Source organism: Gracilinanus agilis, chromosome 3 (genome assembly GCF_016433145.1).
Source record: "Gracilinanus agilis isolate LMUSP501 chromosome 3, AgileGrace, whole genome shotgun sequence".
Classification (NCBI taxonomy): Eukaryota; Metazoa; Chordata; class Mammalia; order Didelphimorphia; family Didelphidae; genus Gracilinanus; species Gracilinanus agilis.
This window is the reverse complement of record NC_058132.1, coordinates 596,695,315-596,708,544: the sequence shown is the minus strand read 5'-3', so window position 1 is coordinate 596,708,544 and position 13,230 is coordinate 596,695,315. Positions and strand designations below refer to the sequence as shown.

Here is a 13,230-nt window from a genome sequence, read left to right as displayed (position 1 = left end):
GGTTGGATCATTTCACAACTCCACCAGCAATGCATTAATGTCCCAATTTGGCCACATCCCCTCCAGCATTCATTACTCTCCCCTTCTTTCATTTTAGCCAATCTGCTAAGTGTGAGGTGATACCTCAGAGTTGTTTTGATTTGCATTTCTCTAATTATTAGAGATTTAGAACACTTTCTCATGTGCTTATTGATACTTTTGATTTCTTTACCTGAAAATTGCCTATTCATGTCTCTTGCCCATTTATCAATTGGGGAATGGCTTGATTTTTTTATACAATTGCTTTAACTCCTTGTATATTTGAGTAATTAGACCTCTATCAGAGTTTTTTGTTATAAAGATTTTTTCCCAATTTGTTGTTTCCCTTCTGATTCTGACTACATTGTTTTTGTTTGTACAAAATCTTTTTAGCTTAATATAATCAAAACCATTTAATTTACATTTTGTAATTTTCTCTAACTCTTGCTTAGTTTTAAAATCTTTTCCTTTCCCAGAGATCTGACAGGTATACTATTTTGTGTTCACTTAACTTATTTATAGTTTCTCTCTTTATATTCAAGTCATTCACCCATTCTGAATTTATCTTGGTGTAGGGTATGAGATGTTGATCTAAACCTAATCTCTCCCATATTGTTTTCCAAATTTCCCAGCAGTTTTTGTCAAATAGTGGATTCATGTCCCAAAAGTTGGGCTCTTTGGGTTTATCATACACTGTCTTGCTGATGTCAATAAGCCCAAGTCTATTCCACTGATCCTCCCTTCTGTCTCTTAGCCAGTACCATATTATTTTGATGACCACTGCTTTATAGTATAGTTTAATATCTGGTACTGCTAGACCCCCTTCCTTCACATTTTTTTTTCATTATTTCCCTTGATATTCTTGATCTTTTGTTATTCCAAATGAAATTTGTTATAGTTTTTCCTGATTCAGTAAAGAAGTTTTTTGCTAATTTGATAGGTATGGCGCTAAATAGGTAAATTAATTTGGGTAGAATTGTCATTTTTTTTATGTTAGCTCGTCTTACCCATGAAAAATTAATGGCTTTCCAATTGTTGAGATCCAGTTTTATTTGTTTGGAAAGTGTTTTGTAATTGTTTTCGTATAATTGCTGTGTTGGTTTTGGTAGATAGATTCCCAAGTATTGTTATAAGTAAGATTAGATTAGCTGGTTATTAGGTATTGATTATGTATTGATTAGGAATTCCCAGCTCCAGCTCCTTCGTGCTAAGTACTTCCTAATCAATACATAATCAATACCTAATAACCAGCTAATCTAATCTTACTTATAACAGTATTTTATATTGTCTAGGGTGATTTTAAATGGTGTTTCTCTTTCTACCTCTTGCTGCTCTGATGTGTTGGAAATATATAGAAATGCTGATGATTTATGTGCATTTATTTTGTATCCTGCAACTTTTCCTACCAGCTTCTTCGTTGATTCTCTAGGATTTTTTAAGTAGACCATCATATCATCTGCAAAGAGTGATAGCTTAGTCTCTTCATTGTCTATTTTGATATCTTCAATTTCTTTTTCTTCTCTAATTGGTACTGCTAGTGTTTCTAGTACTATGTTGAATAGTAGAGGTGATAATGGGCATCCTTGTTTCACTCCTGATCTTATTGGGAAGGCTTCTAATTTATCACCATTGCATATAATGCTTGTTGATGGTTTTAGGTATATACTGTTTATTATTTTTAGGAAAGTTCCTTCTATTCCTATACTTTTCAGTGTTTTCAATAGGAATGGATGCTGTATTTTGTCAAAGGCTTTTTCAGCATCTATTGAGATAATCATGTGATTTTTGTTTGTTAGACTGTTGATATGGTCAATTATGTGGATGGTTTTCCTAATGTTGAACCATCCTTGCATTCCTAGTATAAATCCTACCTGATCATGGTGGATGATCCTCTTGATCACTTGCTGGAGTCTCTTTGCTAGTATTCTATTTAAGATTTTTGCATCTATGTTCATTAGGGAGATTGGTCTGTAGTTTTCTTTCTCTGTTTTTGGTCTACCTGGCTTTGGAATCAGTACCATATTTGTGTCATAAAAGGAATTTGGTAGGACTCCTTCTTTGCTTATCATATCAAATAATTTGTATAGAGTATTGGGATTAGTTGCTCTTTGAATGTCTGATAGCATTCACTTGTGAATCCATCAGGTCCTGGTGATTTTTTCTTAGGGAGTTCTTTGATGGCTTGTTCAATTTCTTTTTCTGATATGGGTTTGTTTAGGTATTCTATTTCTTCTGCTGTTAATATAGGCAATTTATATTTTTGTAAATATTCATCTATATCTCCTAAATTGTTATATTTGTTGCCATATAATTGGGCGAAATAGTTTTTAATGATTGCCTTAATTTCCCCTTCACTAGAGGTGAGGTCTCCCTTTTCATCTTTGATACTGTCAATTTGGTTTTCTTTCCTTTTTTTTTATTAGATTGACCAGTACTTTGTCTATTTTATCTGTTTTTTCAAAATACCAGCTTCTAGTCTTATTTATTAATTCAATAGTTCTTTTACTTTTGATTTTATTAATTTCTCCCTTAATTTTTAGTATTTCTAATTTAGTTTTCATCTGAGGATTTTTAATTTGCTCACTCTCTAATTTTTTGAGTTGCATGCCTAATTCATTAATCTCTGCCCTCCTTAATTTGTTAATATATGCACTCAAGGATATAAATTTCTCCCTGAGTACTGCCTTGGCCGCATCCCACAGAGTTTGGTAGGATGTCTCATCATTGTCATTCTCTTCCATGAAATTGATTGTTTCTATGATTTCTTCTTTGACTAATTGGTTTTGGAAAATCATATTGTTTAATTTCCAATTGGTTTTTGATTTGCCTTTCCAGGTGCCCTTCCTAATTATTATTTTTATTGCATTATGATCTGAGAAGGTTACATTTATTATATCTACTCTTTTGCATTTGTTTGCAATGTTTCTATGCCCTATTACATGGTCAATCTTTGTGAATGTACCATGTGCAGCTGAAAAGAAGGTGTATTCCTTTTTGTCCCTATTTATTTTTCTCCACATATCAATTAAATCTAATTTTTCTAGGACTTCATTCACCTCTCTTACCTCTTTCTTATTTATTTTTTGGTTTGATTTATCTAGATCTGAAAGAGGAATATTTAGATCTCCCACTATTATGGTTTTACTATCTATTTCCTTCTTGAGCTCTGCCATTTTCTCCTTTATGAATTTGGATGCTATACCACTTGGTACATACATATTGAGCAGTGTTATTTCCTCATTGTTTATGCTGCCTTTAATCAGGATGTAATGACCTTCCCTGTCTTTTTTAACCATATCTATTTTTACTATGGCTTTGTCAGAAATCATAATAGCCACTCCTGCCTTCTTTTTCTCATTTGATGCCCAAAAGATTTTGTAAGGTTTGATTATTACCTCTTAATGCTCTCTTCCTCTCCTTCTTATACTAGTATTTGTCCCCTCCCCTTCCCATGCCCTCTTTGTGTGTAATAGAATATCCTATTTTTCTTATTCACTCAAGTTTCTCTTGGTGTCCCCTACTATTCGCCCCCGTCTTTCCCACCCCCCATGTCATCTTAGACCATTTAGTATTCTGTCCTCTCCCTATGAATTATTCTTCTGATTGCTATAATAGTGAATACTATAACAGTGAATAGAGTTCACTACAGAGAATTTTACATAGCATTTCTTTACATAGTAATACAGATAATTAGATATTATTGAAGCCCTTAAAGAGTCAAATTTAAAAAATTATGAGTTTTCTTTCTTTCCCCTCTGTTTCTTATTTACCTTTTCAAGTTTCTCTTGATTTTTTTGGTTGGATATCAAACTTTCTATTTAATCCTGGTCTTTTCTGTGCAAATACTTGGAAATCTTCAATTTTGTTGAATGCCCATACTTTCCCCTGGAAGTATATAGTCAGTTTCGATGGGTAGTTGATCTGTGGGTGAAGGCCTTGCTCTCTTGCCTTTCTGAATATCATATTCTAAGCCTTGCGGTCTTTTAGCGTGGAGGCTGCCAGATCCTGTGTGATCCGGATTGGTGCTCCTTGATATTTGAATTGTCTCTTTCTGGCTTCTTATAAGATTTTTTCTTTTATTTGAAAGCTCTTGAATTTGGCTATTATATTCCTGGGTATTGCCTTTTCTGGGTCTAGTGTAGAGGGTGATCTATGGATCCTTTCAATGTCTATATTGCCCTCTTGTTGTAGAACTTCAGGGCAATTTTGCTGAATAATTTCTTTTAGTATGGAGTCCAAGTTTCTATTAATTTCTGCTTTTTCTGGAAGACCAATGACTTTCAAATTGTCTCTTCTGGACTTGTTTTCTTGGTTTGTCACTTCCTCATTGAGATATTTCATGTTTCCTTCTATTTTATCAGTCTTTTGACTTTGTTTTATTTTTTCTTGTTGTCTTGAGAGATCATTAGCTTCTAATTGCTCAATTCTAGCCTTTAGGGACTGGTTTTCAGCTATAATCTTTTGGTTTTCCTTTTCAATCTGGTCATTTCTGGTGTTCAATTAGCTTATCAGTTCATTTGATTTCTGAGCCTCACTTTCCAATTGCAAAATTCTGCCTTTTAAACTGTTATTTTCTTGCCAGATCTCTTCCATCTTTTTCATCATCTCAGATTTGAATTCTTCAATAGCTTGTGACTAGTTTTCATTGTTTTGGGAAGGTTTGGATATGATTTCTTGTTTGTCCTCCTCTGTTGTCTGGATTTTCACTGTGTAAAAGTTGTCGAGTATTCCAGAGTTCTTCTTGATAATCTTTTTCCTCTGGGCTTCCCGATTTTGGCTTGCCATTATTGTTAGCCCAGGCCTTCTGCGCTTTATTCTCACAGAGTCTGTCTGCACTCTCTAGGCTCCCGAGGTCGCAGGTCCTGTTGTTCTCTTGAGCCTCCTGGTCGTCCCTGGTCTGCCCCTCTGCCCGAGGCTCTTTCAGCAGTCTTAGGGGCTGCTTCCACAGCTGCGCTCCATTTTGCACAGGGTCCCCACTCGCGGTCCAAGCCTGCGCTCGAGATCCTTGTCCTCGCCTAGGGCACTGCCTTCACCTGCGCAGACACTCAGGAAAGTCTGTTCGCATTCTTTAGCCTCTTGGGGTCCTAAGTCTTGCTGCTCTCAAGAACAAGCCTTGGAGCTGCCAGTGACTTAATGGGTGCCCCAAACCTGCTTTAACTCTAGTGCGCTGGCTCTGAGCTGTAAGTGGTGTGGGGGGTGGGGGAGGGGCTTCTACCTCTCGTGTTTTAGTGAGAGCTGTTTCACCCCTTTATAGCGTGGAAATGCCCCGATTCCACGTGCCTTCAATGCTGCTCCACGTTGTGGGGTCCCTTCGTTCGTCTGGATTCGTTTTTATGTCCCCTTGAGGAGTCCTGTATGCTTCGGTTAGGAGAGATCAAGCTGCTGCTACTTACTCTGCCGCCATCTTAACCGGAAGTCCTAGCTTGCTTTTTAAAATTTCAACATGAATTCTCACAAGAAACTTTAAAAACTTTCCTTCTAGGTATCTATCCCATTCTTTTCTTTTTATTTATTTATAAATAGAATTCATCCATAAGTGTCCCAGCCCATCCCCACAGAGGTATTGTCCGGAGACACGTTCTTACAAATTAAGTTTTCATATTTTCACCTTTCAGTTCACTATTGGGAAGTAATATTCACAATTTATTCTTATAATATTAATTCTTTTGCTGTTTATGATGTTCTCTTGATTCTACTTATATCACTGTTTGTTATCCTATGTAGTTCTTTCCAAGTTTAAAAAAAATTAGACTGCTCATCAATTCTTTTTTTTTTTTTTAAACCCTTACCTCTCATCTTAGAATCAATACTGTGTATTGGTTCTAAGGCAGAAGAATGGTAAGGGCTAAGCAATGGAGGTTAAGTGGCTTCCACGGTCACACAACTAGGAAGTGTCTCAGGTCAGATTTGAACCCAGGACCTCACATCTCTGGGCTTGACTCTCAATCCACTGAGCCAGCCAGCTGCTCCCGCTGCTCATCAATTCTTAAGGAACTATATAGTATTCCATCAAAATTATATACCACAATTTGTTTAACCATTCCCCAACTGATGAACATCCCCTCAGTTTCCAGTTTCTTGCCACCACAAAAAGAGCTGTCATAAATGTTTTGGGACATACTTCTTTGCACATTTTGATTCTTCCAATTTCTTTTTCTTCTTTTGTTTACTAACATTTCTAATGCTCTGTTAAATAATGTTGATGATAATGGGCATCCTTCTTTCTTTCCTGATCTTATTGGGGAGGTTTCTAACTTCTCCTGATTGTAAGTCATACCTGCCAGTGCTTTAAGGTAGATACTTGGTTATCATTTCAAGAAAAAAATCCATTCATACTGATGCTTTCCAGGGTTTTGAATATGAGTGAAAGTCATATTTTGTCAAAGGCTTTTTCTGTATTGTTAAAGAGAAGACGGGGATGAGAGAGGACACTCACACCCAGACCTCTGCTGGACTGAGCCTGCCAGCTTTCTCCTTTCAACAGCTGCCCAGGTGGGGAACTACTGAGAAGTTGTGTGTAGTTAACTTCTCTAGTTCCTCAACCTGGGGTTGGTATCAATGTTGATATGGGCTATTGGTGCGCTGATTGGATAACACTATGAGTCTGACTGCGTGACTTTCCTCCCCTTCCCAGTGGCTTTAAGATATATTTACCACTCAGGAAAGGTACTTCAATCTTTGACTTGGTATCAATGGACTGTATTTAATTCTGGCTTAACAGGATTAGGAACAAGGGAAAGGACAGAGGATCTGGGAGTGCTATTGCTAGTTGTCAAAGTAGATTAGTGGTTCCCAAACTTTTTTGGCCTACCGTCCCCTTTCCAGAAAAAATATTACTTAGTGCCCCCTGTCACATACTATCACCTCCCCCTTACAGTTATTCACCGCCCCCAAATGCAAGTGTGGCCATCACCGCCCTGCCCCTGGATCGCTGCAGCACCCACCAGGGGATGGTGGCGCCCACTTTGGGAATCACTGAAGTCAATGATCAAAACTATAGAGGTTGTTGGATCAGGTAGAAGCTGGAGATTCTTCACCCTCTAACCAACTCTGGCTCGACTTGGCTGGAGCCAAGCCAAAGAATAGGGAAGGCTGTTGATGATTTTTCTTGAATGACAGTGATACTGCTCTCTCTCAGCTCTATTGATGATAGATATAATAGCTCTCTAGGTCTCTCAGGCAAGGAAGTTGAATTGCAGATATAGGGCCTACCCTCCCTCTCTTGAACCTCCCACTTCCCAAGATTGATCCAAAATGAGCTGTCTTGTGCTGTGCATGATGGGTATTTATACGGTTGGCTCCAATTGACTTTTGGCCTTGGCTCATGGCACCTTGCTACATTCCGAGGTCTCCAACTGACGATCTTGTCACTCAAACTGGTGTCCATTTTGTCCCAGAAATTCAATATAACAGTATCTGTTGATATTATTATATGGTATTTGTTACTTTTGTTATTGATATTATCAATTCTGTTGTTAGTTTTCCTTATAGTAAACCATCCCTATATTCCTGGTATAAATCCTGTTTGGTCATAATGTATAATCTTTGTGACATATAGTTGTAGTCTCCTAACTGTATTTTATTTCGAACTTTGGCATTCATATTCATTAATGAGACTGGTCTTATAGTTTTCATTATCTTTTTTTGCTCTTCTTGGTTTAAGTATCAGGACCATGTTTATTTCATAAAAGGAGTTTGGTAAAAATCCTTCTTTATGTGTTATTTCAGATTATTTATTTAATATTTGAATTAGTTGATCCTTCAATGTTTGGTAGAATTGACTTGTAAATCCATCTGGTCCTTTTCTTTTCCTAGCTTGTTCAATTTCTTTTTTTCTAAAGTAGGTTTATTTAGATAGCCTATTTCTTACTCTGATATTCTAGGCAGTTTATATTATATTCTTCCATTTCTCTTACATTGTTAGATGTGCTTTCATAAAATTGAGCAAAATAACTGGTAATAATTGCTTTAATTTAATCTTTGTTGGTGGTATATTCACTTTTTCCATCTTTAATGCTAGTGATTTGATTTTATTCTTTTTAAAAATCATATTAACCAATGGTTTATCTATTTTGTTGATTTTTTCCCCATAAAAGCAGCTCCTAGGTTTATTAATTCAGAGTTTTCTTACATTTAATGGTGCTTAGTTGGGGATTTTTAATTTGTTCTCTTTCTAGTTTTTTAAATTACATTCCCAATTCATTGCACTTTATTTTATTAACATAAGCATTTGAAAATAAAAGTTTTCCTCTAATTACTGCTTTTGCTATATCTCATAGATTTTGGTATGTTGTCTCATTATTATTCTCTTTAGTGAATTTATTTCTTTCTATGCTTTGTCCTTTAACCTACTCATTCTTTTTTAAATTAAATTTAGTTTTGTTCCCCAGTTACATGTAAAAAAGTTTCTAACATTTTTTGAAGAATATTGAGTTTCAAATTCTTATCCACAACCTCCCTTGGTTGTATGGTATATGGTAAGCAAGCTCATAGATTTTACATATGCAATCATGGAAAAGATTCTTTGTGGAAGAAAATTCAAATAGAAAAAAAATTAAGAAAGTGGAAAAAGTTTCTTTTGGTCTAGATTCAGGCTGTTCTTTTTCTCTGGAAATAGATGGCATTTTCTATCATGAGATATTTCCTTCTATTTTTTCATTCTTTTGACTTTGATTATTTCTTCATGTCCCATGGAGTTATTTGCTTCCATTTGCTCACTTCTCGTTTTTAAGAAATGATTTTCTTGAGGGAGCTTTTGTACCTCCTTTTCCATTTAGCCAATTCTACTTTGTAAAGGGTTCTTTTCCTCAGTGGAATTTTTTACTTTTTTTCCCCCCAGAGGGCCAATTCTTTCTTTCAAGAAGTTTTTCTACTTCATTGCATTTTTGTATATCCTTTTCCATGTGGCCAGTTCTGCTTTTTAAGAAGTTCTTCTTCCCTTTGGATTTTGGTGCCTTTTTTACCAATTGGCCTATTCTGCTTTTTAAGGTGCTAATTTCTTCAGTATTTTTTGTGCCTTCTCTATTAAGCTGTTGACTCTTTTTTCATGATTTTCCTGTGTTACTCGCATTACTTTTTTCCAGTTTTTCTTCTACCTCTCTTATTTGCTTTTTAAAATCCTTTTTGAGTTCCTACATTAATTCTTTTTGGACTTGAGAGCAATTCATATTTTTCTTGGAGGCTTTGGATGCACCAGTATTGACTTTGTTGTCTTCTGAATTTGAGTTTACCCTGTCACCAAAATAAGTTTCTCTGTTGGGTTTCTTTTTTGTTTATTTTCTTGTCTTTTTCTTTTAACTTAAAAAACTGTTAAAATTATATTCTGTAACTGTGATGGAGCACTATTCCAAGATTAAAGTTCTTTGTGCATCTGCCTTAAGAGCTGGCACTGGGGATCCATCTGCTTTCATTTCTTCTAAGGTGGAATGATGTAAGGAGATGTGTGTTTAATACTTTCTGGTACTATGTTCTGATTGGTGAGTAACTCCCTTGGAACTATGACCAGAGTCCTCTGTTTCCTTGACACTGCAAGTGCTGGTGTATGCTGGTACTCTTCCTCACCCTCGGACTGGTTCAGGACTCTGACCTGATTTTGCATATGGGCAATGGGACAAAAGTCTTGCACTCAAAGCCAGTAACGGTACCCCTGTAATCTCTTTCTGAGCAGTTGCCTAATCCCCCTTACCATCTGTGGCTGAGAGTTCTGGAAGCCTTGACTGCTTTCTTCAGTTGTGCTTGAGAGCTGTTTATTGCCTTGGTGGGGTCTGCCCTGGTGTGGTGGGCTCCACCTCTACCAGAGTGCACTAGATTCCCCATGCTAGCTTTCTCAATTTGGGACTGAAAAGTCACTTCACTTTTGAGTTATGCTGCTCCAGAATTCATTTTGAGGCATTATGTAATTACTCTTTGGAAGGTAATGTGGTAGAAATCAGATAGATCTTTGTACTTTCTCCGCCATCTTGGCTCCACCCCTAACACACTCATTCTTTAGGATTGTTACTAGCCTCCAATTAGTTTTTACTTTTTGTTTCCTTGGTCCCTTAATTATATACAGTTTTTATTGCATTGCATCCTGAATAGGAACCATATATTTCTGCTTTTTCACATTTAGTTATAATGTTTTTGTGTCTTAATATAGGGTCAATTTTTGTAAATGTGCCATGTGTCACTGAGAAGAAGTTATATGGTCTTTTCTATCCCTATTCACTCTTCAAGATATCTATCATATTTAACTTATCTAAGATTCTATTCATCTCCTTAACATCTTTATTATTTTTTTGTTAGATTTATCTAGTTCTGATAAGATAAAATTAAAGCCCCCCAATTATTCTTTTATTATATATTTCCATCTGTAAATCACTTAATTTATTTTTATTTTTTTAAAACTCTTACCTTTCATCTTGGAGTCAATACTATGTTTTGGCTCCAAGGCAGAACAGTGGTAAGGGCTAGGCAGTAGGGGTTAAGTGACTTGCCCAGGGTCACACAGCTGGGAAGTGTCTGAGGCCAGATTTGAACCTAGGACCTCCCATCTCTAGGCCTGGCTCTCAATTCACTGAGCTACCCAGTTACCCCTTTCATTTTTTTTAAAACTTGGATGCTATACCATTTGGTGCATATAGATTTAATATTGATAATACTTCATTATCTATGGTACCTTTTAATATTATAATTTCCCTATTTATCTCTTTTGATTATATCTGATTTAAAGTTTGTCAGAGATCATGATTGCTAGCCCTCTTTTCTTTGTATCAGCCAAAGCATAGTATATTCTGCTCCAGCCCCTTTATTTTTTTATTTTAAATATGTCTCTCATTTTAAAGTGTGTTTCTTATAAACAATATATTGTTGGGTTTTGATTTTTAATCCATTCTGCTATTTTTGTTTTATGGGTGAATTCATCCCATTCACATTTAAAGTCCTAATTACTAATAATTGTTTTCCCCACTGTTCTGTTTTTCCTTATTCTTTGTCCTTTTCCTCTCATTTTGTCACATTCGTTATCAGATGCCCACATTTTTTTATCCATTACCTTTCCAATTCTTATCCCTTCTTAGGGATAAGAACCTTCCCTTATGCTTTCTTTTTGCTTTCTAAATTGCAAATTGGCCCATCTTTCTAAAGGTCCTTTCCCCCTTACCTTTTAGTCCTTATTCTATCTGCCTTTCCAGAAGTCCCTTATTTATCCCCTCAACCACTCTTTTATTTCTTATTATGAATTCTAAAAATCCCTCGTATCTTGTCCTGAGATTGACTTCCTTATTTATTCACCTTACCCCACCCTCATTTCTTATTATGTGCTCCTTTCTAGGTATCCCTCCCCCCTGGTTCCTTTTATCTTAATCTAGCCTTCCTTCTCTCAGTGCCTCACTTTCTTAAGAATATTCTTAGTCCCTCTTTTTTCTGTCCTCTTTCTCTCCTGTTTTTCTAAATATTAAGAAAACTTATTTAGTTGGGACATGCTGTTCTCTTTTTTAACCCAAATCTGATGAGAGTAAGGTTCTAGTACTACCAGCACTCCACCAACTTCTCCCCTTTTCTGTAGCAGTTCCTCCACTCATTCCTCTTTTATATGAAATAAATTGTTCCATCTTACCTCTTCCTAGATCTACTTTATTATTGTTTTTGCTAATTACATTATTCAACTGGACTTTTAAGTGTTCTATTTATTCTCTTTCACAGTACCCAGGTAATGAGGTCATTCTTAAGGGTTATAGATGACATTTTAACATATAAGAATTAAACAATTTGACCTTTTCAGTCACTTATTATTAGTCTTTCATAATTACCTTCATATGTTTCTTATTGGTCAAATGTCCATTTCCCCCTTGGTATTATCATTATGCTCAGCTTTGATGTTATTCTTAATTATAAACCCAGTTCCTTTGTTCTTGAAAATATTGTGTGCCATGCCCTTTGTTCTTTTAGTGTTGTGGCTGCTAAATCTTATGTTATTATGAGTGTAGCTCCAAAGTATTTAATTTTTTTTGTTGCTTGTAATATTTTCTTTTAGCCCTGGGAACTATAGAACTTAGCAATAATGTTCCTGTGCATTTTCATCTTTGGGTCTCTGTGGTGGTGGTCAGTGGATTCTTCCAATTTCTATTTTACCCTCTGGTTTTAGAATTTCTGAGCAGTTTTCCTTGATTTTTTTGAAGTATGGTATCTAATCTTTTTTTTTTTTTAAACCCTTGTACTTCAGTGTATTGTCTCATAGGTGGAAGATTGGTAAGGGTGGGCAATGGGGGTCAAGTGACTTGCCCAGGGTCACACAGCTGGGAAGTGGCTGAGGCCGGGTTTGAACCTAGGATCTCCTGTCTCTAGGCCTGGTTCTCAATCCACTGAGCTACCCAGCTGCCCTCTAATCTCTTTTTGATTGTAACTTTCCTGGAATTTGATTCTTCTTATATTATCTCTCCTTGATTTATTTGCTAGGTCAGTTGTTTTTGTGAGATGTTTCATATTGTCCTCTATTATTTCATTCTTTTGATTTTACTTTATTATTTCTTGTTTTCTTAGGAAGTCATTGGCTTCCTTTTGTCCAATACTAGTTCTTAATGTATTATTTTCTTCTTTGAGTTTCTGAGTCTCTATTGCTCTAATTTTTTTTTTTCTGATTTTTCCTCAAACTCTACATTTTTTTGAGGTCTTTCTCTTTTTAAAGCTCTTCCAAAAAGCTCTTTTTGAGCTTGTGGTCATTATTGTTTTTCTTTTCTATTTTAGAAGTAGGTGTTTTTATTTCATTTTCTCTGAGATTGAACTCAGGTCTTCTCTGTTCCCCTAATAGCTATTGATAGTTGTGTTTTCTCTCTCTCTCTTTTTTTTTTTAATCTGCTGAAGCCCCAAAATTCCAAGGGTATTGGGGGATGGTGCCTCAGGTTCAAGGTTTTTTTTTTATTTGATATTTCCTGGGCTCTAGTTAGTTCTTCCAATTTCTATAATCCAAGGTCAGGTGTAATCCCCAGTCCCCCACTCATGTCCTCAGCACTCAGGCTGTGATTGGACCAGGGTATTCCAATCAAAGTCCTGAGTAGTTCTGTCACTGCAAGCAGACAGTCCATCTCCCTCTGTGGTAGCAACCAAGGGACTTAACTCTTCTGAGGGTGACCATAGCTGCCTGGGTCCCAGTTCCTCAGCACCCACCCTCACCTCTCCTAATGCCACAGGTTGGGCTAGAGCAGGTGTCTAGTCCTCATACTTGGGCCTCCAAAG

General features: G+C 36.2%; 1 protein-coding gene across 2 annotated transcripts in view; it reads left to right on the top strand.

Moving 5' to 3' along the window:
* ICA1L (islet cell autoantigen 1 like) overlaps window positions 1–13,230 on the top strand; it is a 43,871-nt gene that overhangs the window by 27,216 nt on the left and 3,425 nt on the right. Inside the window, exon 10 of one of the 2 annotated variants that reach the window (XM_044667470.1) lies at window positions 3,990–3,996. The exons of the other annotated variant lie outside the window; for it this stretch is intronic. Coding sequence (XP_044523405.1) covers window positions 3,990–3,996 — 7 coding nt within the window. The remainder of the gene's footprint in view (window positions 1–3,989; window positions 3,997–13,230) is intronic. 2 annotated transcript variants of the gene reach the window in all.